This window comes from Hypomesus nipponensis, chromosome 22, assembly GCF_054491055.1.
Source record: "Hypomesus nipponensis isolate SF chromosome 22, ASM5449105v1, whole genome shotgun sequence".
Taxonomy (NCBI): Eukaryota; Metazoa; Chordata; class Actinopteri; order Osmeriformes; family Osmeridae; genus Hypomesus; species Hypomesus nipponensis.
Genome location: NC_140382.1, coordinates 4454518 through 4477326, shown reverse-complemented (window position 1 = coordinate 4477326; position 22809 = coordinate 4454518). Strand labels below are relative to the sequence as shown.

The 22809-nt window shown below is 50.7% G+C and overlaps 1 protein-coding gene across 1 annotated transcript; it reads left to right on the top strand.

Annotated features, from left to right (window-relative positions):
* Positions 1–160: 160 nt before the first annotated feature.
* On the top strand, positions 161–19559 carry specc1lb (sperm antigen with calponin homology and coiled-coil domains 1-like b). The gene is made up of 16 exons (XM_084686701.1): positions 161–409; positions 3748–3943; positions 4069–4231; positions 4422–6199; positions 6469–6676; positions 7018–7091; positions 7320–7495; positions 7621–7787; positions 9202–9323; positions 11045–11123; positions 11653–11742; positions 12941–13094; positions 13952–14054; positions 16788–16904; positions 17210–17269; positions 18434–19559. The coding sequence occupies exons 2-16, from the start codon at positions 3785–3787 to the stop codon at positions 18521–18523; spliced, it is 3540 nt and encodes a 1179-aa protein (XP_084542827.1). The 5' UTR covers positions 161–409; positions 3748–3784; the 3' UTR covers positions 18524–19559.
* Positions 19560–22809: the final 3250 nt, after the last annotated feature.

The following is a 22809-nucleotide window of genomic DNA, read 5'->3' as shown; positions in this document are numbered from 1 at the left end:
AATCATAATAAATTATAAATATATATCTGAGATTACAATAGGTTGTGCTCTTGCCAAACGCAAGCACACCTAATGACATCACTTTCCCATTTAATATCCCTATGACTTCTTGATGAATTAATTTAATTGTCTCTTTACACAAGTGTCACTCTATTGTGCAATATATGGAGTAGGCCTAATGGAGAAATACTGTATGAAGTAATGGAAGTCTAAGGGTTTGGCAGGGAGGGCTCTAGAAGCCTACTACTTTGGACTTTTGCAATTCCAAGTCATTTCCCCCCCGGTCTTTTCTGTCAAAGAGAAGAAAGAGGCAGGAGAGAACGGGATGCTGGGAAGCGAGATTTTTCTATTTTGGAACTTGAAACCAATCTTAGCATCTATGTAGCTTACTTGAACGAATCCATACCAGGTAAAACTGCTTTTTGTCGTTGTTGAATGTACTGTTCAATGAGTGAGCGAGACATACAGTAAGCTTATTTTACTAGCTAGCCCAGCTAGCTGGCCATGTTCTCTGAATGACTGTATCTATCTAGGAATACAATTATGTACGAGCCTTCAAACTACAGTAAGGTAGCACTAAAATCACCGACAAATAGTCTAACAAACCTAGCTGACTGGCTAGACGTTAAAAGTGCATTATGTTAGGGAATTATATCAGTTAGCTAGTAGGCTAGCCAACATTTAGCTAGCAAACTGTATCGTAATAGAAACGAGCTATTCTTTGATAATAGCTACATGCTAATGATGACAGTGTCGTCATCAAATTGGTCTGGAAAGCTTGTCTGACTTGATCAGTAGTATTCTATTTGGGCGTCGGCTCTGCTGGTAATGCTTGAGTACATAGTAGGCCGACATGTTCTACTAGCTAGTTCAGTGACACGTTAGCTTAGCAAAATTGTCAACTTGCTTTATGACCTATGTTCCTAGCCAACAATCTTGGGAACGTATTATTATCCAGCTGGGGAGTATATTAGCTAGATACCACAGTGTCATCGACCCAAAGGTGTGAAACTATGAATCATGACAGTGATGAAGGTTGACACTATGCAGTAAACTATAAATAACGTGTCTAATAATACTCAGCTTCTCGGTAATAATGCAGTTAAAACCCCTGACAAGGAAAGCAATGAAAAACTATATTTTTCTTCTACTTTTTTTCTACTTCACATTCTTGGTTTCATGTCCTTTGCTACTGTAAATATTGCAAACATTCCTCCCCGTCCCTGTGTATGGAGGATTTACAATAAGCTGTAAATTACCAATAGACTAAGGCAACTTTCAGTTAACCTATATGTGACCAGATACATTCTGTCATCTTTCTATCTTCTCCAAGTGATATGCATTCCTGTCCGGTGGCCATGAAGGCTGTTCTTCTGATGATATAATCGCATACCTTTCAGAAACCATCTGGTGTTGTAAATACTGGTGTTGTGTGAACTGCCTCACATTGATGGTTGGAAAATCAGCAGTTTGTGGCACTGTAGGGTTTCAGTTGAAGTAGCTAATTATTGTCTATAGAAAACCAAATTTTATAGTGGACTTCTCTTCCTGAGCTATCACATTTGTTGTCTCCTAGATATTTATCTCTGCCGTCAACAACTTATTACTAACCCTAACTCCTTGGTGATAGCTTATTGGACCTGTAGTTTACGATGCCACTCGGCCATGGGATCTGATTGGAGTTTGATTTAGGCCAATTGGATGACAGTCGGTTACACTCCTGGGGATTAAAAGCCACCAGTAGCCGATCCCAAGAGAAGAGGTTAGAGAAGTATACAAATGTATTAGTGGTAAGAAAGCCTGTGCACTAAGAAATACACTAGCTCAACCTACCTTAACTCATGTTTATTTTCCCATTTGCTATATGCTGAACATGTGGATGTCTTGCAGTAAACTTGACATCAGAGATTGGTTTGGGGGTGTGAAAGCGATTAATTAGGTTTAATTAGGAATTAGGTTTGAGTGTCTTGTCTTGGCTTTCAAGACAACCCCCCCCCCTTTCAACTCTCTGAAGAGTTGAGTCAGTTTGTGTTGCAGTGTTGACTAGAGTCTGTTACTCCAAGGGCTGAAGCTCTTAAAAACAGTGACGTGAAACAACATTTTCCCTTCTGAAAATGCAGTCCGTTCATCTGTTTGGAGTGTGATCCTCCTAAAGCTCACCTGGGAAACAAAAATATCAATGTGTAAGAGGGGGGGGGGGGGGGGGGGCTAGTTAGTGCCAAGCGTCTAGCTTGGTTGTGTGAGGTTGTGTGTTGGGGTTGGGGCTGGGGCTGGGGCTGGGGTTGGGGCTGGGGTTGTGTCCACGGAGGGTCATATATCCAAGGCGGCGGGGCTGTCTTTGTTTGGTCGTGCATTTCAAACAGATCAAGTTCAAAAAAGAAGGGGGGAGGGGGGGCCGGGTGGAGACTAGATGGTCTGTTGATAGAGACAGTCTTAGATGAGCTACCTGCTTTTTTCTTCCATTTGTTTAAAGCTATCGTGTCTTCATTTCAGTAAGGGCCCGGGCAGGTTTCTCCTTGAGAACATGACAACATCCTTTTTCTTTGAGCTGGCACTCCTGTAGCCCTGTCTTTGCCGGCCAGCCATGTAACGGCTCAAGCTACACAACTGCATTCCCTCCGGTCACAGGGAAATGTTATGACAACAGTAAATACCTTCTGTCTGGGTACCGTTATCTTGGCCTGCCTCTACACACACACACACACACACACACACACACACACACACACACACACACACACACACACACACACACACACACACACACACACACACACACACACACACACACACAGAGGCATCCCAGACCACCACTGCTGTCTATGGTAGTAAAGCTGGGAGCCACTTCAGACCTTCAGTCTAAGACCTACCAATCACACGCCTTGTGTGCTTTCAAACCTTCATCCAACAACCGCCGTTTGTCGGTTGTCTCCGAGTTAGGTAGCGCAAGCATTTTGACATAAATAGCGCACAGCACTACATAGCTGGAAAGTTGCTAAGTCTCTTACAACGACCAGCTCATCGACTGTAAACCAGCATGTGTTCTCCCAAGAAAACAACTGCTTCAGGCATCAGGTAGTTTGCTTTTCTACTATAAAGGCTATTTCACTAACAACTGAAACCCAGGCCTAGGCTCTTTAAAGCTTTGTTGAGTGCTTGTTAGACTCCACCACATACCAAAGATGCGTGAATACATTCTCAAACGTTTAAGAATGTTCCCTTAAGTGTTGACAGTTGATTGAGATCTTTAAAAAGGTTACTGCCTACCATACAAGAATGTAGTACCATTTGGTCATTTAATTACAACAATTCTACCGAGTTGTTTTTCGCAGTGTCATGTCATGGTACAGGCTGATTGTGGATTCTGGAGGGGTTCTACCATTCTAGTTTCAGTGGTTCTACCAACAGTTTCCTGTTTTTTGACTGTTCTCTTTCGTTTGACTAGCCTCTAACTGTAATATATAAATATTTGTTTTGATACTTTTTTTTGACTTTGTGCTTCATTCTTCTCTGACTTTCTGTTTATACTTTTGACTTTATCCGACTGATTTTTTTCCTTTTTATTTGGACTCCCTGAATCATTTTTGGCTCTGACAGTTTTGTATTCCTCTTCATTTTGATTCTGACTCGGATAAAGACTCATTTGACTGCGCTGACTCTGGTTTCATCTGCCTTTATTTTCACTGTCCTCAACTTGGTTTGGACTCTTTTGACTCTCTTACTCTCTGACTCTCCTCTGACTCGCAGGTTGCGTAGTAAATGTCGGAGAGAGCTGGAGCCCAGTATGAGGAAGGCGGGCAGGCCAGTGTTCAAGGCCACCCCAAGTACCACTAAGACCCAGAGCGCAGACAGAGCGAAGCCTGAAGGAGCCTCCATCAACACTACCATGGGCACAGCTGGCAAGACCACCACCAAGACCTCCACCTCTGCCCCCCTCTCTAAGGTGAATACAAACGCTCACACTAATAATAAACGAATCAATGAATGAATCAATGACAATAAAGACCTTCAAAACAAAGGCCTAAGCCCGCATCGCTAAAGGCCGCCATTTTTCCTGTCTCTCCAAAGGCAAAGAGCAGTGATGATCTCCCATCAGCCACCACGACAGGAACCGGGGCCACGGCAGGGAGTGGAGCTGTAGCCAAATCAAAGAAGACAAGCTCCGCCCACTCTTCAGCCTCCTCCAACCCTGGTGTCAGCAACTCAGAAGCCAAAATCAAGACCAGCTCAGGTATGGACCCTCAAACCATTATGGAGTAATGCGAGAAAATCGATTTCGATGAACCTATTTAATTAACATGCATACTAAATCTACAAATAAGCATCAGAAATCTACTAACACACTGTAGCCTTTTTTACGAGGCCAGAGTTTGCCCAGCCTCTCAGCTCTGGTTTCTAAGCTTGTCCTTCCTGTTCCTCAGCCAAGCGTGGGATGTCCTCCGGGGCAAAAGAGCCCGTTTCAACCCGAGAGAGCGCCAGGGAACGTTCCAGAACCTGCGGCGCCAGCAGGAAACCCTCCGGCTCCTCCGATGCTGCCGGCCCGCCCAAGAGAACCCGCTCCAGGACCCTGGCCGAATCCGAGTCCCGGATGAGCAAGTCCAGATCGGACGGGCAGATCAGCAACAAGGCGGTCCTGGAAACCCGGGTCAAGGACCTCATGGGTCTGGCCCAGAGTAAGGATGTAGAGATCCTCCACTTGCGCAGTGAGTTGCGGGGCATCCGGGTCCAACTGGGACTCCCGGAGGAGGAGGAGGACGAAGAGGAGGAGGAGGAGGAGAGTGACAGGGGGAGCCGAGCCAGGGAGGAGGGCGAAGGGGAGGAGACGGAGCCGAGCGCCGACCCCCCCCCGGCGAAGGAGGAGCGAGAAGCCCCCCTCTTCATGTCGGCCGGCGTGGAGTCCACCCTGCTCCTCCTGCAGGACCAGAACGCGGGCATCCGGGGCGAGCTGAACCTGCTGAAGAACGAGAACCGCATGCTCAAGGACCGGCTCAACGCCCTGGGCTTCTCCCTGGAGCAGAGGCTGGAGAGCCCCCACAAAGCCCTGCGCCTCCCCTCCCTCGGCCCGGAGCCCATCTCCTTCTGCAGGGCCGGCGAGGGAGACTGCGGCGCCGGGGCCGCCCGCCGCTCCGCCTCCCTCCTCCGCGACGGGACCTCCCCTCACGCCTCCGCCCCCGGGTCCGCCCGCGGCTCCACAGAGGACCTCCTGACCGACAGCCGAGGCGGCGCCGTCTCCCCGGAGGCGGCCGACGACAGCGAGTGCAGCGAGGCCTACCAGCCCGCCACGTCCAGCGACGACGCCCCGGACGCCCCGTCGGGCTCCGCCTCGGCCTGCGGCTCCTCCTCCGAGTCGGAGGGCTGCTGCGGCCCGCCGGGCCGCGGCGGCGAGGGGCGCTCGCGCCGGGGCAGCAGCGGCAACACCAGCGAGGTGTCGGTGGCGTGCCTGACCGAGCGCATCCACCAGATGGAGGAGAACCAGCACAGCACGTCGGAGGAGCTCCAGGCCACCCTGCAGGAGCTGGCCGACCTGCAGCAGATCACCCAGGAGCTGAGCGCCGAGAACGAGCGCCTGGGGGAGGAGAAGGCCATCCTGGTGGACTCGCTCTGCCAGCAGGGGGACCGCCTGGAGCTCTACGGCCGGCATATGGACTACTTCAGGGGCCTGCTGGACGAGCACCGGGTGCCCTACGCCGCCGCCGACAAAGAGGAGGCCAAGAGCGGCCGCTACCTGGAGCTGGAGCGCCGCTACGCCGAGCTGAGCGAGGGCGCCCGCTTCGAGCGCGAGCAGCTGCTCGGCGTGCAGCAGCACCTGAGCGGGGCGCTCAAGATGGCGGAGCAGGACAACGCCGACGCGCAGGGGCTGATGGCGGCGCTGAAGGAGCGCGTCCACGCGGCCGAGCGGGCGGCGGAGGCGGCGCGGCGGGAGCGCGGGGCGGCGGCGGGCGAGCTGGACGCCCTGCGCGAGGCGGCGGGCGGCGAGCAGGCGGAGCTGGGCCGCTGCCGGCTGCAGCTGGAGCAGGAGCGGCAGCGGGTGGCCGAGCTGTACGCCCGCCACGACGCCGGCGAGGCGACGGACGTCCGCCACCTGCTGGAGAGCGAGAGGAGGGACAAGGAGAGGGCCGAGGCGGAGGCGGCTCGCCTCCAGGAGGAGCTGGGTCACACCAGGAGCGAGGCGGCCAGGCTGCAGGACGGCATCAGCAAGGTGAGGGAGGGGGGGGGGGGGGGGGGGGGGGGTGAGGGGGCAGTGGCAGACGCGTAGCAGGAAACGCTGAATGAAACGGAGCTTTTCACTCAACGTAACCGTGCATGAAATGCGCTGGAGCTCCGTGGCGCGCTTGAGCTTTGTGCAGCTTTGTGGTTTTTCGCCACGTCTCGGTCGCGAGCATTTCCCATTCACCCGTGTCTAATGCCATGACTCTCAATGTCGTTTCAACTAAAGTGTGTGTGTGTGTGTGTGTGGTTCCCGCTCAGCTGGAAGAGGACTTCCGGGCGTTCCGCGACGGCGTGCAGAAGCAGCTGGCCGAGCAGAAGCGCGCCCTGGCCCAGCAGCGCTCCCAGCTGGAGGAGCGGGACACGGAGGTGGGCGACATGAAGGAGACCATCTTCGAGCTGGAGGACGAGGTGGAGCAGCACCGGGCCGTCAAGCTCCACGACAACCTCATCATCGCCGACCTGGAGAGTGAGTGGGGGCGACCGCGCGCCCAGTACGAGGGGCTTCGCACGAGCGCCCGGGAGGTTTAACCCACGGACCAAAGATACCTTCGTGTGGCCAGCGAGTCCATCCCAAGTCCTGGAATGGTCACGCAGAATACGATCCTTATAAGCTGCTCTGCATTGCTTAAAATACACTCGATGTCTGCGTCGGTGTCATTTTGACGAGGCAAATTTGCGACGAGGATGGTGGGGTCACGGGCTGTGCCGCACGCAGCTGATTCTTCAAACACTAGGGGGCGCCTCTGCTGCTGATTCCACCCTCATCTCCCTCGCTCACCCCCCTGCCGTGTGTCTCTTCCTCTCCAGACTCCGTAAAGAAGCTGCAGGATCAGAAACACGACATGGAGCGAGAGATCAAGATTCTCCATCGGAAGCTGCGGGTGAGTTCCGGCACGAGTTCCGGCAAACGCACGCTTTTTCCTCATTGCGGCTCTTGACCCTGTAAACACATCCGAGTCGACGTGACTCTTATTCTGACACCCATAATACGTTCTCCACTGCGTTGGTCTGTCGGCCGGAGTGTAACCACGCGTTGCCGTGGGCGTTCCTTTACATGGGCGTGCTTGTGTGTGTGTGACGGGCGATGGTGTGTTCGTTTCCCCGTGCAGGAGGAGTCTATCGAGTGGCGCCAGTTCCAGGCCGACCTGCAGACGGCCGTGGTCATCGCCAACGACATCAAGTCGGAGGCCCAGGAGGAGATGGGCGACCTGCGGCGCCGCCTGCTGGACACGCAGGACAAGAACGAGAAGATGAGCAAGGAGCTGGAGGACCTCAAGAACCGCAAGTATGGGTTCCGAATCTCAGAATCCGACTGAGCCAGTGCGTGGATGAGTGAGTGAGTGCATCTCTACATGTGTGGGCACCTCCCCCTCTCCCAGTGTAGTAACCCCCCCCCCCTCCCCCCCCCAGGCAGGATGAGGAAAGGGGCCGGGTGTATAACTACATGAATGCCGTGGAGAGAGACCTGGCTGTCCTCAGGCAGGGCATGGGGCTGAGCCGGCGCTCGTCCGCCACCTCCGAGCCCTCGCCCACCGTCAAGACCCTCATCAAGAGCTTCGACAACGCCTCCACCACAGGTACACCCCTCAGCCCTGGTCCTCAGCCCTGGTCCTGAGCCCTGGTCCTCAGCCTGGTCCTGAGCCCTGGTCCTCAGCCCTGGTCCTCAGCCCTGGTCCTGAGCCCTGGTCCTGAGCCCTGGTCCTCAGCCCTGGTCCTCAGCCCTGGTCCTCAGCCCTGGTCCTGAGCCCTGGTCTTCAGCCCTGGTCCTGAGCCCTGGTCCTGAGCCCTGGTCCTCAGCCCTGGTCCTCAGCCCTGGTCCTGAGCCCTGGTCCTCAGCCCTGGTCCTGAGCCCTGGTCCTCAGCCCTGGTCCTCAGCCCTGGTCCTGAGCCCTGGTCCTCAGCCCTGGTCCTGAGCCCTGGTCCTGAGCCCTGGTCCTCAGCCCTGGTCCTGAGCCCTGGTCCTGAGCCCTGGTCCTGAGCCCTGGTCCTGAGCCCTGGTCCTCAGCCTGGTCCTGAGCCCTGGTCCTCAGCCCTGGTCCTCAGCCCTGGTCCTGAGCCCCGGTCCTGAGCCCTGGTCCTCAGCCCTGGTCCTCAGCCCTGGTCCTGAGCCCTGGTCCTCAGCCCTGGTCCTGAGCCCTGGTCCTCAGCCCTGGTCCTCAGCCCTGGTCCTCAGCCCTGGTCCTGAGCCCTGGTCCTCAGCCCTGGTCCTGAGCCCTGGTCCTCAGCCCTGGTCCTCAGCCCTGGTCCTGAGCCCTGGTCCTCAGCCCTGGTCCTGAGCCCTGGTCCTCAGCCCTGGTCCTGAGCCCTGGTCCTGAGCCCTGGTCCTCAGCCCTGGTCCTGAGCCCTGGTCCTGAGCCCTGGTCCTGAGCCCTGGTCCTCAGCCCTGGTCCTCAGCCCTGGTCCTGAGCTCTGGTCCTCAGCCCTGGTCTCCTGCGTGCTCGGGGGCTGTAGGTGGCAGATAGGCCAGTAGATGGCAGTAACGCACCTTATTGTTGATAGCTTCGTACCGTAGACCACCCCTTACGATGGGCTAATCCAAGCCTAAATCTCTGCCCGTAGTTTGATATTGTGGAAGACAGTTCTGTCCGTCTTTCCTGGAAAGGTGTGACCATCAGTTTAGGTTCTGGATTAAGTATTATATAACCAGCAGATTCAAAAGGAAGTTAAACAAACGCCTTGACTTAAAAATGACAATTTCTGAGACACAGCGGAGACACACGGCCGTGTGCCTTACCAAATAAGACACACGGCCAGTAGATGACATGACATAGAACCCGTGACCAGATAAAAAGGAAATAGCTAATAGTGCATTAGCGCATCAGAAATCCCAGACTCATTCCACAACGCGCCTTCCACAGCTGTGCCCCTGCCATGTTCTAGGCTCTCTGACATCACCAGCATCACCAGTTTTTGCCTATGGGCAAAAACTTCTAACTTCCCTTCTAACAACCCTCCCTTTGTGCTTGTCTCCCTCCTCCTCTTCACCTGCAGGTCCAGTGCCCACCACACCCACTGCCACTGTGCCGCCGGCCGTCGCCACGGCGATGACGCGGACCCCCCTCAGCCCCAGTCCCTTGAAGACCCCCCCTGCTGCAGCAGTGACCCCCATCCAGGTTGGAGCAGAAGTTCACACACACACACACACACACACACACACACACACACACACACACACACGTGGACTCATTCATTAGTCACACATTAGCACATGAACCCACACCGAGACACACTCACACGTGTATGCGACATACACTCACAGGAGACGAGGAAAGGAAGGGGGGAGCAAAGCTTCGAGTCTCAAAGCTCAACAGATATCACGGCTCTCCTACTTTCCCGTGGTTCCCCTGTCAGGGGCGGGAGGGTGGGGGTGCGCTCGATACGAGAATAGCAGACCTGCGCTCAACATGACTTGGGGGAAATCCCCGGGCCATTCCCTGCCTCCCTCCTCTCACGGGTCAGCGGTTCGTCAGGAAGTCCTTCCCTTGCTGACACCGATTGTGCTTGAGTGACACAAGGCCACCACTGTGTGACAAAACAGGATGTTTGTGTGTGTGTGTGTGTGTGTCAACTTGGATCGGAAGATGGAGGAGGAAGGATGCTGTAAATTCTAGACATGTTCAGTCACTTGCTGATTGCTCACACAGAATTACACACGTTTGACACGCCGGCCTAGATCAAATGTTCCCCGGACACCAACATAAGCCGAGTTTCCACTGCAAGTCTCTGGAACTTGTACTCCCCAGAACTACCTTTCATGTATGAAATACACGCAATACACTTTGTCACTGTTAATGACCGGTTCCAATTGCTGCTCACTCGACCAATCACAAATCTTCCTGGCTGCAAGCCCTGCCACTAATGTTCCTGTTTTTTGAAAAAGTACTCACTCTGAAGCAGGAACTTATTTGTTCCTGCTTTTTGCTCCCCATAACTAAAAGCAGACTAAATGTGTTTACTGCCGATGAAAATGGTGACTTCTCGGGGAAACGTCCTAGTTCCATGGTAAAGTTCCTGCAGGGGAAATGCGGCTAGAGTCGCCGATGGAAACTTCTCCGATGAGTTTGCACAGTGCACCACCACAAAGGCCCGTTGGACACCACATGACGGATCCCTCTCCACAGACATAAGGCTCCTTCCTTGAGTTGGCTTTCACGGTTTACATCAACGTGAAGGATCACTTTAATCTGACGAGGCCGGGCCCACTCTTTGGCGGGAGACGGACGGTCATTCTTCCGTTCTTGTGACGGTCGACACATCGCTGCGAGTGAGAAGTCTGCGCCCTGTGTCTTTCTCCTCGACGCGTCTCCCTTATTCTCCCCCTCTCTCTTTCCGTGTCCCGCTGTCGTGCTCTCCGTCACGCTGACTGACTCGTGTCGGGTTGACGATCCATTGTACATCCGGCCGTTTGAGTAGAAGGCTTCACTTGATTTCCCCTTGGGTCTGATTGGATGTTTGGATGGATGGATCTGCTCGGAGATGGGCCCAGTTCAAGCAGGGTCAATGATTGATTCCCCCTTCGGAATCAGAGAGGCAAGAGGGAGACAGTCAGGGAGAACGGCAGCAGCGTTGTTGTTTGTACATGCTAAAGAACCGACTATGCAGCATGTCGAATATGACATATTTCTATATTCTTTTTTTTATTATACATTTAAAAAGGTGTAGTCTCATTGAGTGATTGTCATTCTCCCAAATTCACCATATCCTGTGAATGTCTCTCGTGGGGTCATTTTGGGGGTTTTAGTGTCTGGGTCACGTCATTAGGTGAGAGACAAATGTAAATTCTTCCAATTCCCTCCATGTTCTCTGAGTCTTTGTGTTTGTCGCTGTGTTGTAGAGGCACACCGTGTCGGCCACCAAGCCCCTGTCTTCTATGGTGGACAAGAGGTCCAGCTACACAGACCTCAGCATGGCAGGTGGGTAAACACACACACACACATCCTCTCTCACACCACTGCAGAGCAGTCACTGCAGGTTAGGAGAACATGTTGCATATTTAAGAACCTAATATCCCAGTGCCATAGCAACATCCCTGTCCCACAGTAATATACCAGTGCCAGGTCCCAGAGGGGGAGCAATGCTACAATATAACATAAGTGCTGGTGTGTATTTGTCCCTGGGTTCATATACTCGTATACAGCTTCATCCTGTTCCGACACACACCTTTTTCCACTCTGCTAAGCACCAAAGCCCCATACTGCGAGTGAGGCCTACAAATACCTGGGATTTGTCGCCACTGAAAAGTCGTTTGGCATGAGCTGGCATTTGAATGCAGGTGGTGTTATTGAGTTTGTTAATGACACACAGTCTTGTTGACTCTGGCTGTGTCCATGCGTAGGTATGACTGTGAGAAACACGAGTTCCCTTTGGTTGATTATTGGTTTTGAGAGCGTGCGGGAGTAACAACCTGTGTGTGTGTGTGTGTGTGTGTGTTGTTTTCCACAGCAGATCACCTGCTCCGGGCCTCACCTGGGCCTCACACACCCTCCGCTCTCCAGCGGATGCCCAACATGGACTCCTCCAAGTCCCTCTCAGGTGTGTGTGTGTGTGTGTGTTTGCATACCTACCTGTGTGTGTGTGTGTGTGTGTATAGTCTGCATTAGGCCAGTTCACTCGACATAGTAGTGTGACCAGCAACAGGGGTCTAGAAAGTGTTAAACGTGCTGATAACCCCAGCAACGTTCTGGTACATTCTCATTACTTGCAGTGTGGTCACCTAAACTTAAACAGCCTCTGTATAGTGCGGACGTCTGTTACCCCTTTTCCACCAGCGTGAACCAGGTGCTGGTTCAGAGTTAGTGCTGGTTCAGAGTAAGTGCTGGTTCAGAGTTTAGTGCTGGTTCAGAGTTAGTGCTGGTTCAGAGTTAGTGCTGGTTCAGAGTTAGTGCTGGTTCAGAGTTAGTGCTGGTTCAGAGTTTAGTGCTGGTTCAGAGTTTAGTGCTGGTTCAGAGTTAGTGCTGGTTCAGAGTTTAGTGCTGGTTCAGAGTTTAGTGCTGGTTCAGAGTTGGTGCTGGTTCAGAGTTAGTGCTAGTTCAGAGTTTAGTGCTGGTTCAGAGTTAGTGCTGGTTCAGAGCTGGTTCAACTAACGAGCCTTCTAAGAACCGTTTAGCTTTTTCCCCTGGGTAGAGAGCCCCCACAGAGCCAGGTCAAACATCACTGGATCATGTCTCATCGTTCCCAGTAACGCTAGCGCCAAACACAACATTAACAGTGGCCGACGTTGCCTTACATTCCAAATCACAATTGAGAATAACAATGATAACGTAACAGCCTATTTGGATTCTTGTTAACATCGGAAGTAAGATATCGATGTCAGCCGTGGCATGGAGCTACCCACCGAACGTCCATGACGCGGGTCATCGAATGGAAGAATTCAGATATAGCTAGTAAAGGAAGGAATCGCTGTCTCATCCTGTGGCTTTTATTGATCTTTCAGTCATATACGTGGTACAGTGCACAGTGAAGCAAAACAGAGTTTGGCTGTCGAAATGTAAAGAACTGGTTTGAGGTTAGGCACTGGCAGTCAAAATAACTGAGGTATTGTGGAGGTATTGATTTGAATGACATTTGCTTCGCAAATGTTTTCATTCAAAGCTAAACACAAATGGTGCATAGTAGTAAGCACAGCCCACGATCGAGGAGGGCGTCCTCTTCGCAGTTTCAGATTGTTTGTTGCCGTCGAAGTCTGGCGCCGGCTCGCGTGTGTGTTCACTCCTGCCCCCCACCCCCCCAGTCTCTCGCAGGAGCAGCGAGGAGCTGAAGAGGGACCTGTCTGCGCCGGACCCCGCTCCACCCTCCGTCTCCCTCATCACCCTGGCCGTGGCTGCCTCCTCCCCCTCCTCCTCCCCGACAGCCTCCGTCACGCCGTCGGCGAGGGGCCGCTTGCGGTAGGGCGCAGCCTGTGTACAGTGTGCGTGTGTGTGTGTGTGTGTGTGTGTGTGTGTGGGGGGGCTTGTCCGTTCTCAGCCCCCCTCCTCCTCCTCCTCCCCCGCCACCTCATAGATAAACATGGAAGCAGATGAGCCTTGCTGACAAATTAATGGCCAGTTCTAACAGCAGGGACGGGAGGATGACGGGAACCCCTGGCCAGCACAGAGAGGCTTGACTGGAAGCCCGTCCAGCTGAAACCTGATAAGCAATCAACCAGCGCTCGATTAGCTTGAACGTCCGGGCGGCCGAAAAGACCCGTCCTCCTTTTTTTCCCTTTTTTTTGTCCCCCTCGCTTTCTGTCACAGTGTTTGTGAAGGATTTAATCTGGCAGAAGGGCCTCCTTTGTCCTTTAGCCCGTCACGCTAGTCACTCAGCGAAGGCTGACAATGAGCAGGGGTAGGAGAGTTGTTTTGGGAGGGTAATGTTACCGTTCCTAAGGCGGGGCTTAACAGGACATTTTGTTTCACCTTTGGAGATGTGTCGTGTTTCTGCAGATCACCGACACTGTAAAAAGCTATCAGCCATGTAAATACTGAACTTTATATCTCCCTTTTTTCCCCTCTCTCTCCCCGTCTCTCCCTCTCTCTTTTTCTTTCTTTCTTTCTTTCTTTCTTTCTTTCTTTCTTTCTTTCTGTCTCTGTCTCTGTCTCTGTCTGTCTGACTCTTTCTCTCTCTCTCTCTCTCTCTCTCTCTCTCTCTCTCTCTCTCTCTCTCTCTCTCTCTCTCTCTCTCTCTCTCTGTCTCTCTGTCTCTCTGTCTCTCTCTCTCTCTATCTCTCTCTGGGTCTCTCTCTCTGGGTCTCTCTCCCTCCCAGGGAGGAGAGGAAGGACCCCCTCTCGGCGCTGGCCAGGGAGTACGGGGGATCCAAGAGGAACGCTCTCCTCAAGTGGTGCCAGAAGAAGACTGAGGGATACCAGGTACAGCCTGCCAGGCCCGGCGGCTACAGGGGCACCGTTACTCTCCTTAACGTTACTGGCTCTGTGGCATCTGGCTCTGGCCCACAGCAGGCTGCTCGTTTGTCAACAGAGTTAGCATACACACACACACAAAAATACATACATATATATATATATGCACACATGCCCATACACAATCACACACACACGTATACACTCTTGGGTGTGTACTGAAAATGAACTCGCCGCGGGTCTATATGTCATGCGTTGGCCAGCGTCAAGCCTGAATGCCTGTGTGTGAATGGATGGATTTTTTCATGCTAATTCCAAGCGCCACACATCCGTAATGCTATTGGTCGAGGGAGCTGTCAGTCAGGGGAGGCTTACCCCGATGAGGAGGATGTGCCCGTTGTAAGTCTATGTCAAGTTCTCGCGTGCGTCCAGAGGTTTGATGTCAACCGCGCAGGCGTGTGCAGGCGTTACTGTGCACTTTGCATATGAACCGGTGACGCGTATTACACCTCATGCACGCGCACAGACGCGCGCGCACACACCAGCATCCTCTATTTGCCCCAATCCGTTTTGTCAGGTTTGCTTTCTCAAGGTTCAATGACGTATTTATGGGATACACAATGTGATTCTTACCTGTGAATAGTGTTTTGATAAGCGCTGTCTGGCCCTTGGGGCTAGAGCAACAACAGTCTTTTCCCGTCCTGTTCATTTCCAAACTGACCACCTCCCCTCCATACATCCCACCTCCCCTCCATACATCCCACCTCCCCTCCATACATCCCACCTCCCCTCCATACATCCCACCTCCCCTCCATACATCCCACCTTTCCTCCGTACATCCCACCTCTCCTCCATACATCCCACCTCCCCTCCATACATCCCACCTCCCCTCCATACATCCCACCTTTCCTCCGTACATCCCACCTTTCCTCCGTACATCCCACCTTTCCTCCATACAGCCACCTTTCCTCCATACATCCCACCTTTCCTCCGTACATCCCACCTTTCCTCCATACATCCCACCTTTCCTCCGTACATCCCACCTCCCCTCCATACATCCACCTTTCCTCCGTACTTTTCTTCATCCTGTCTTCTCTTTCGAGGCTTTTAAAGATGTTTACCTACCAGGCCAGACCGTGTAGTAACCATGGCGCCAGTTATGTCCGGCCCACAGCAGGAAGTGAGCCAAATTTGACCAACAGTCTTGTCCTCTGCCGGCCTGCCCTCTTTTCGGAGGAGGGAGGGTGCAGGTTAGCGCACATTAGCATGCGGACAAACTTGGCCGTCCTCTTGTATGGAAGACCAGGCCTCAGGTTTAAACCTCCCCTTCTGTTTGTGGTTGCCGCCCAAGACAAACGTGTCTCGTTTGCTCGACTCGTTTGTCTCCTCCGTCTCCTTTGTGTCAGTCATATCAGCGTCGGAAGACTGAGTGAAAGTTGTTTGTTAAACGACCTCAGTGACGGTTGTGCGCGTGTGTGGAGTGAAACGCTCGGCTTTTACACACACACAGCCCTGCCAGGAAAAAGATGAGAAAAGTTCAAGCCTGTCACTTACGAGGATCCACTTGCCACCTGCCTCTGGTTGGATCCGCCCTGCATGCTCTGCTAGCACCATGATTCCATGGCCTCTTTCCACCCGGTACAGAGCGCAAAGATCCAGACCCCCCCCAGCTTCTCTGCTGTCACACTGACATAAGTGGTCGCTCTCAGGGCCCACGGGGGCGCTCCCACACCTCCGGGTGTCGCCCGCTGCGCGCTAACTACCGTCCGTTGTCTCGGGGTTCGCATGCTGTTGGTTTCTCCCCGGGAGGCCACTCAGACTGCGCGACACTGTCGATTGGGCGCCCTGTGGTAACTGGCGTCAGACTCGGTGAACCTATGTCCTCTCCCCGGGGGCCTCTCGCATTCCACACCACGTTTGATTGATCCCCCGCGTGGCAAACGGCGCACCGCTTGGCCCAAAATGGCCGCCGCGCCTCAGTGTCGATGAACGAGGTCACCTGTCCTCTGAAACCCGGAGTTGGAGTTGGCTCCCCTTAGTCTCCGTAGCCTCCGTAGCCTTAGCGTCAAACGCGGGCTATTTTTCAAACAATTCGTCCGAGAGCAGGACGTCACCGGGGCCCTAGCCTGGCCATGACCAAGCCACGAAATGCACAGGCGCCCTTCCTCCCTCCGTGCCTCCTCCGTTGAAGTGTGCCAGAGGTCTCGTGGAGGAGGGGTGGTCCGCACGAGCGGACTCGTCACACTCTGTCTGGGCTGCAGCTGATCCTTAGTTTACTCTAACTCTACTTTTTCTCCTTTGCCTTTCTGATATTCGCGCTGGTTTTCACACGTCGTGGAACATCACGGAACACACGTTGGATCTCAGAGGATGGTCGAGGCTGTATGTCAGGGGTGTCAAACTCCGGTCCTCGAGGGCCGCTGTCCTGCATGTTTTAGGTGTTTCCCTGCTCCAACACACCTGATTCAATTAAATGGGTTGTTATAACGACCATTCAATTGAATCAGGTGAGCTGGATCAGGGAAACATTTAAAACATGCAGGACAGCGGCCCTCGAGGACCGGAGTTTGACACCCCTGCTGTATGTGGACCGCTCCTTAAAGGTTCCACATTCTTTAGCATACCCCGAGTGGCTATGGAGTCGGTGTGGCTCTGTTAGGGGGGGTTTTCTTTGTCAACCAAAGAAAACGGTCATCTCTTGTCTCTTCACCTCTCTGTGCTTCTCTCCTGCCCTCTCTCTAGAACATTGACATCACCAACTTCAGCAGCAGCTGGAACGATGGGCTAGCCTTCTGTGCTGTCCTCCACACCTACCTCCCTGCCCACATACCGTACCAGGAACTCTCCAGCCAGGACAAGGTGAGGACGAAGATACACACGCACGTGCGCGCCTCTCGAAAAAAAGACACGTCGTCTGATGGTCTCAAACACACACACACAAGCACACCCGCACATCTCTATCACAGTCGCATCACAAATATTGGAGTCCTAAAACATATGGTTAGACGCAGTCAAATACTCTTTCAGTGGTATGTCTCATTTGCATAAAAGGTTTGCATAATGTACTTCCGTTGACCGTTGAGCAGCATGAGCGGAATATTGTCCTGCTCGTCTTATTGGCCCTTGCCGAATCATGGAATGTCCTTGTCTGTCCTCCTCTCCAGAAGAGGAACTTCACGTTGGCTTTCCAGGCGGCCGAGAGCGTGGGGATCAAGTCCACACTGGTAGGTTTCTCCAAAGACATTAGAAACGGCCAAAACTGGGGCTTATTTCAAACGCTTTGTCCCTCAAGGATTTGTCATACAAGCCTGTTTAGTCAAATGAGCTATGGGATTTATTCGACTCGAGCCCTCTCACCCCTCCAATCCTCAGATAAGCGTGTCACGGTTTGGATTCAAACCGCCGAACGTCCTCGCGACCAACTCCAACCATTGACCGTGAGAACAAGGAGAAATGATTAAACTCATACCGTCGACAGTGGTTCTCAATCCTGGTCCTCGGGACCCCCTGCCCTGCATGTTTTGGACGTTTCCCTCCTCAAACACACCTGATTCAAATTAATGGGTCGTTATCGGGACCATTTATTTGAATCAGGTGTGTTGGAGCAGGGAAATATCAAAAACATGCAGGGCAGGGGGTCCCGAGGACCAGGATTGAGAACCACTGCCGTACAGTATGTCAATATTTAGGCCGTGGCCGCTGCAACTTCGAAGCGTTGTTTTAAACAGCCTGAGCCGAACAGGAACACCGAGCTGATCTACAGCCCCCCTCAGCCCCCCTCAATCCCCTTCAGCCCTCAGTTGTGCCCAGGAGGCCTGACCTTAAAAGAAGATATGGCTCCATCCATGGTTGGGGTGAATGTAAATTCAGGCAAACAGGTCTGGGTTTCGTCTTGAGAAAGCCACACGCCCCCCTCCTCCTCCCTGAACACACACGCATGCCCTTTACACACACATACCTTGAACCCCCCCCCCCACACACACACACACACACACACACAAACATGTCAGAAAGCCTGACACATTATGCCTGTGTCAGTTATATGGTCATTTAAATGCTGCATACAACAAAACTTTCCCTGGGTTGGAGAGTTCAGTGGAAAATGTTTGGGAAGACATCCTCCTGTGCCAAGTGCTGTGTGTTCTTACTCGGCGGTCTGTTATGCTGTACCTGGGCGAAGAATGTGTTGTCCCTCACGCACTCCGAGCAATGTTAGAAGGGCTTCTCTGCACGTTCCTCTTTCTCCTCTCTCGAATGAGCTTTGACGTCCTCATCTTTCTTTTCTTCCGCTCATCTTCCATTTTTGCCACCACTCTCTGCCCCTTTTCTCTCCATTCCTCTCTCTCTCTCTCTCTCTCTCTCTGCCTCTACGTCCGTCTTTCTCTCAGGACATTGGAGAGATGGTGCACACTGAGAGGCCAGATTGGCAGAGCGTGATGACCTACGTCACCGCAATCTACAAGTACTTTGAGACATGACCTCCGGTCCCGCCTCGACCCCCACGCTTCCTTCCATCGTGACGACAAATCCCACGTCTCTCCGCCACACCGGACATCGAAAAACAATCTGTGCTTATGCCATGCAACCTGCAATCACTGCTGTGAAGTGGCGTTGAACTGTAGAGATAAATGCCAAGTCCTGAGATTACTTTATGTTTGGCACTCAAGGGCAAATTCTTAAATACATTTCTTGGTGGATAAAGGCTATTGGGGATAATATCCTTTGACTTTGAGCTGTCCACCTTGCCCAGACTACCTGCAGTGATCTGGTCCCGCTTGGAGTGACACCCCACACAGCAAGCCGAGCCAGTCCATTCAGGCCAAGATGGATTGAAGAATTGCAGTCTGTAGCGTTCTGACTCTGCTATCCTCTTAAAAACAAGCTTGCCAGTAGAAAAAATGCCTTCATCCACAATTATTGTGTTTGCTAAAAAAATGTTTGGTAGGAGTGCCTTACCAGAAAAAGTGCTTTGCCAACCTCTGGAGACACCAGTAAGCTATTTTTAGACCTGTGATTGTTGAAATAGACCACGGGCTTGAACCAGGCCTGATTTTGTTCGCTCACTTTTGTGACTATTGAAGCAAATAGAAGCACAGTTGCCTGTGCTATTGTTCTTACGTATTCCAAAGATGAGGTCACAATGTTGACGCTGAGGAAATCATTAACTCATTCAGTGTTATATTAGTCTGTCTCTCAATCTCTGCAAACTGTGAATAGGACGATCAACAGTGGGAGACATTTTGTCATTTGTCATTTGAACTAGTGGCCGTCTCAAGTTTTCAACGGCACCGTGTATGTTGTTGGGGTTAAGTTAGTAAAAGTCAGAGCTTGGCCATATTGACCTTGCTCAAGGGCTACATTGTTTTCAGTGTGGCGAACACCCACAGTCTTACTGAACATGACAGGGAGCTAACGTAATAAGCTAAACGTTGGGGCATTACAGTAAACGAGTCATGGATTAGTGTTTAACAAATCCTTGTTGGTTTCGTAGCACAACTGGGGTGGAATTGGCAACGGGGGGGGGGGGGGGTGTGGGGTGGGGGTGGGGTGGGGGGGGGGATCTTGGCTGTTCATTCCTGCAATGGAATGTGTTAAACCTTCATTGATGCCATGGAAACCACTTTCATAGCCTCTCCCCTCAAAGAAGACAACCGGGTTAGTTCTAGTAAATATGCTCCGAATCATGGAGAAAGCTTATTGAACTGCTAAAATATGTTTGACAACTTCAAAGTTTATGAAAGCACACTGCGAAGAAACGTAACAGCTATGTCGTTCATTTGCTACTGCACGTCATATCATCACATACAAAGAAATGACTTTTGAAGTTGTTTTTTTTCCTCTGACTGAGGTGGTCAGTGTAGCTTTCGGTCACCATATGCCTTTCCCTAGCAAACTGCACCCATCATAGTCAAATACAGTGGCTCTCAATTGTAAAGTCAGTCAACTGACCTATCCGTCAACAACAATGCAGTTTTTGAGGAAGATTAAAGTGCTGTGATGCCTCTCACCTCGGTCAAACGATTGTGGCGTGGTTGAGAAGCACTTTGTGGTTTAAATTTCACTTCCTGCGCAGTAGAAATGACCAAATTAAGCAGCAATTGGCTTCATCTCTATAAAACTTCTAGACTTTTTAGATAGCAATCTGTTTCAAAATAGGGCTATGAATGTCCGTTCATCTACTGTCATTTCCAGATATTCAGCATAACCTAGTCTAGGCCTGCTGGTCTGGGCTTGCTAATCTATGTCTGCTTGTCAAGGTCTGGGTAGTGTAATGGCGAGTCTTTGTTGTACATCTAACAGATGTGCTGTGGAAAGGGAGTCTTCAGTCGACAGGAAACTGATGCTTGGTGTTGATTCCTCTCCTGTTTGTACCTCTTCTCACATGTCTAGAGCCACAGGTAGCTGAATGACTTATTGATGTGTCAATCCTGTCAAGCCATGGACTCAAAGAATGTTATTTGTGTTTGTTATTTTTATGTACTGTAATATTGAACACTACATTCATGAATTAGAGGATTTTCTTCAAGGCTTTGGTGAATTGAGTGAATAATATTATTATTTTTTTTTTTTTTTTTGGGGGGGGGGGGTCAAAACCTTGATGTAAGGAGTTAATTCCACATAAAGATTATTTTGGTGTAACTTATTTTCGACAAATTGCTGGGGATTTGTCTTAATTGTGTGAGGAGAAAGGTATATTTAAAGTGTGTTTTATACCCACTTATTAGTGGTGTATGTATGTGTGTATGTTGGGTACTAGATGCCTTGTAGCAGTATTATACAGTATGATTCCATTTGAGTGTATAATGTTAATCTTGGACACTTTTATCATAATTGTATGCACCTCTATACTTCTGTGCCATACACCTCACTCCATTATGTACTAACTTGTGTGTTTGTTCCATTTGATGCTAATAAAATCACTGAGTTAAAAGTTTCCTTTTCATCAATCCTTATCATCATTATTCTATTGTTTGTCTTTATGGTAAAAAAAAAAACATGGCCTGAAATCTTCTGTAAAAACCATGAAATGAAACTGAATTGGAAGTGAAACCCTTGCTTCGCACCTCCAGCAGATGACGGAAACAGTTTATGTGCACATCATGAGCAGCCTGGAATAGGTTGAGGTGTTGCCACAACACCCACATCTCCATGTCTGGTCTGTGTGTGGGCCAGGCCATGCATCTCCCAACATCAGACTGGAGGAAGCAATACAACTGTTGCATAGCTCATGCAACAGGGGTGGGATGTTTCTTTTCATGTGTAGAGACATGTGCATAACAGCCGACAATCTCTTTGAAAGGTGTGAATGTAGAATTTGTAGTCGGATTAGAATTCTTATTTTATGTTCCGTTGTCTCTCAAAACTGGTACGGGTCCCTGTACCAGTTAAATCCCAATCAGCCCATCTCAAACAATGGTCTGTGCGGATCTAAGACGGATTCCAGAGACTGCAGATAGTGCGGCTAGTCTGGTTTGTTATATGTTTTAGATCTATTACTTTTATCACTTATTGTTTTTGTTGATTTTATGTAAAGCACACTGAGCTGCAATTCTTGTATGAAATGTGCTGTATAAATAAAGTCTCACTAAAGTCCTACTGGTCTCCCTGCTTTCTGGGCATATGAATGGACTGGTGCCCACGCAAATCAACCATATTCAACATATTCATCTGGAGACAGGATTAGACATCAGTGTTACCGGTCATCAACCAGATTGCACTTCTCTGAACACCTTTAATCCGAGGCAATGACTGCATTTATGAGAAAGTGCCTTGGACACTAGGATTTCAAATCAATTTAATATACAAATCTGTGTTCTTTTCACTTGCTTCCGTGTGCATGTCAGAGCAAATGTTGAGTGTCCTGAGGTCACAGTGATTTGAAATGCATTTAATGCTGCAATAGGTAACAGTATAACAGGAATTAAAACATGCTAATGCCTGGAACCGGATAGCTGGAACATCATTGTCTGTAAGTAGCAAGAAACTGACATTGATATATTGACAAATTGACATTGATGTTCAGCTGGCACTGAGCTTTCTGTGTTTCTAAACGACTCAGAAAGCCACATTATCTTACACAACACGTCTAGAGGGGGGAAATGTAATTGTTTCTGAAAACAAATTATACCTATTGTAGCGTTAATCTAATTTCTAATCTGTGTCCCTTTGACTCAAGTGTATGATTAATTGAAACCTGGTTTATGTGCAAGTTGCTGAGTGGTTTCAGCTTGACATAATACTATAGATCAGTGGTCTTATGCCTACAACAATGGATGCATTTTTATTGTGATCTAATTTTAGCAACAGACTGGTTACATGACTAGGAATTCTTCTGACACTGAGAAGGACTGATCCCTGCAGTTGTACACTTGATGATGTTAAACCTCAACATGGCCCATTATAGTCTATTAATCTTCTCAACACTGAAACGGATCCTGGCAAGGTATTGTTATGCAAACACACATTTACGAACAGAACACGCGCGTGGTAGTGAACTTTTGAAATAGAAAAATTATCCGGCATATCTTGTCTTTGAGTAAAAAAAAAAAGAGAAAAAAAATGCGCGCCTTACATGTGGCTCATGTAAGGCGCGCGCCTGGAAAAGAGCGCCTGCCACTGCGTTTCCCTGTTAATACCTCAAAACGCTCTCTAGACCTATAACCGATCGGCACCCGTTAGAAGAAACCGTTTATCCAATTTACGCTTTTTCAATAAACAAGTCTTTTTAATATTTCGTGAGTCAGTGTTAAAGCGATGATTCACT

What these genes read in the sequence shown, in the direction of transcription:
- specc1lb (XM_084686701.1), top strand. Translation starts at nt 3,785, where the DNA reads ATGAGGAAGGCGGGCAGGCCAGTGTTCAAGGCCACCCCAAGTACCACT. An exon ending in GAGGACCTCAAGAACCGCAA is followed by an intron (nt 7,496 to 7,620) that starts GTATGGGTTCCG and finishes TCCCCCCCCCAG; the next exon opens with GCAGGATGAGGAAAGGGGCC. An exon ending in CTCCTCCAAGTCCCTCTCAG is followed by an intron (nt 11,743 to 12,940) that starts GTGTGTGTGTGT and finishes CCACCCCCCCAG; the next exon opens with TCTCTCGCAGGAGCAGCGAG.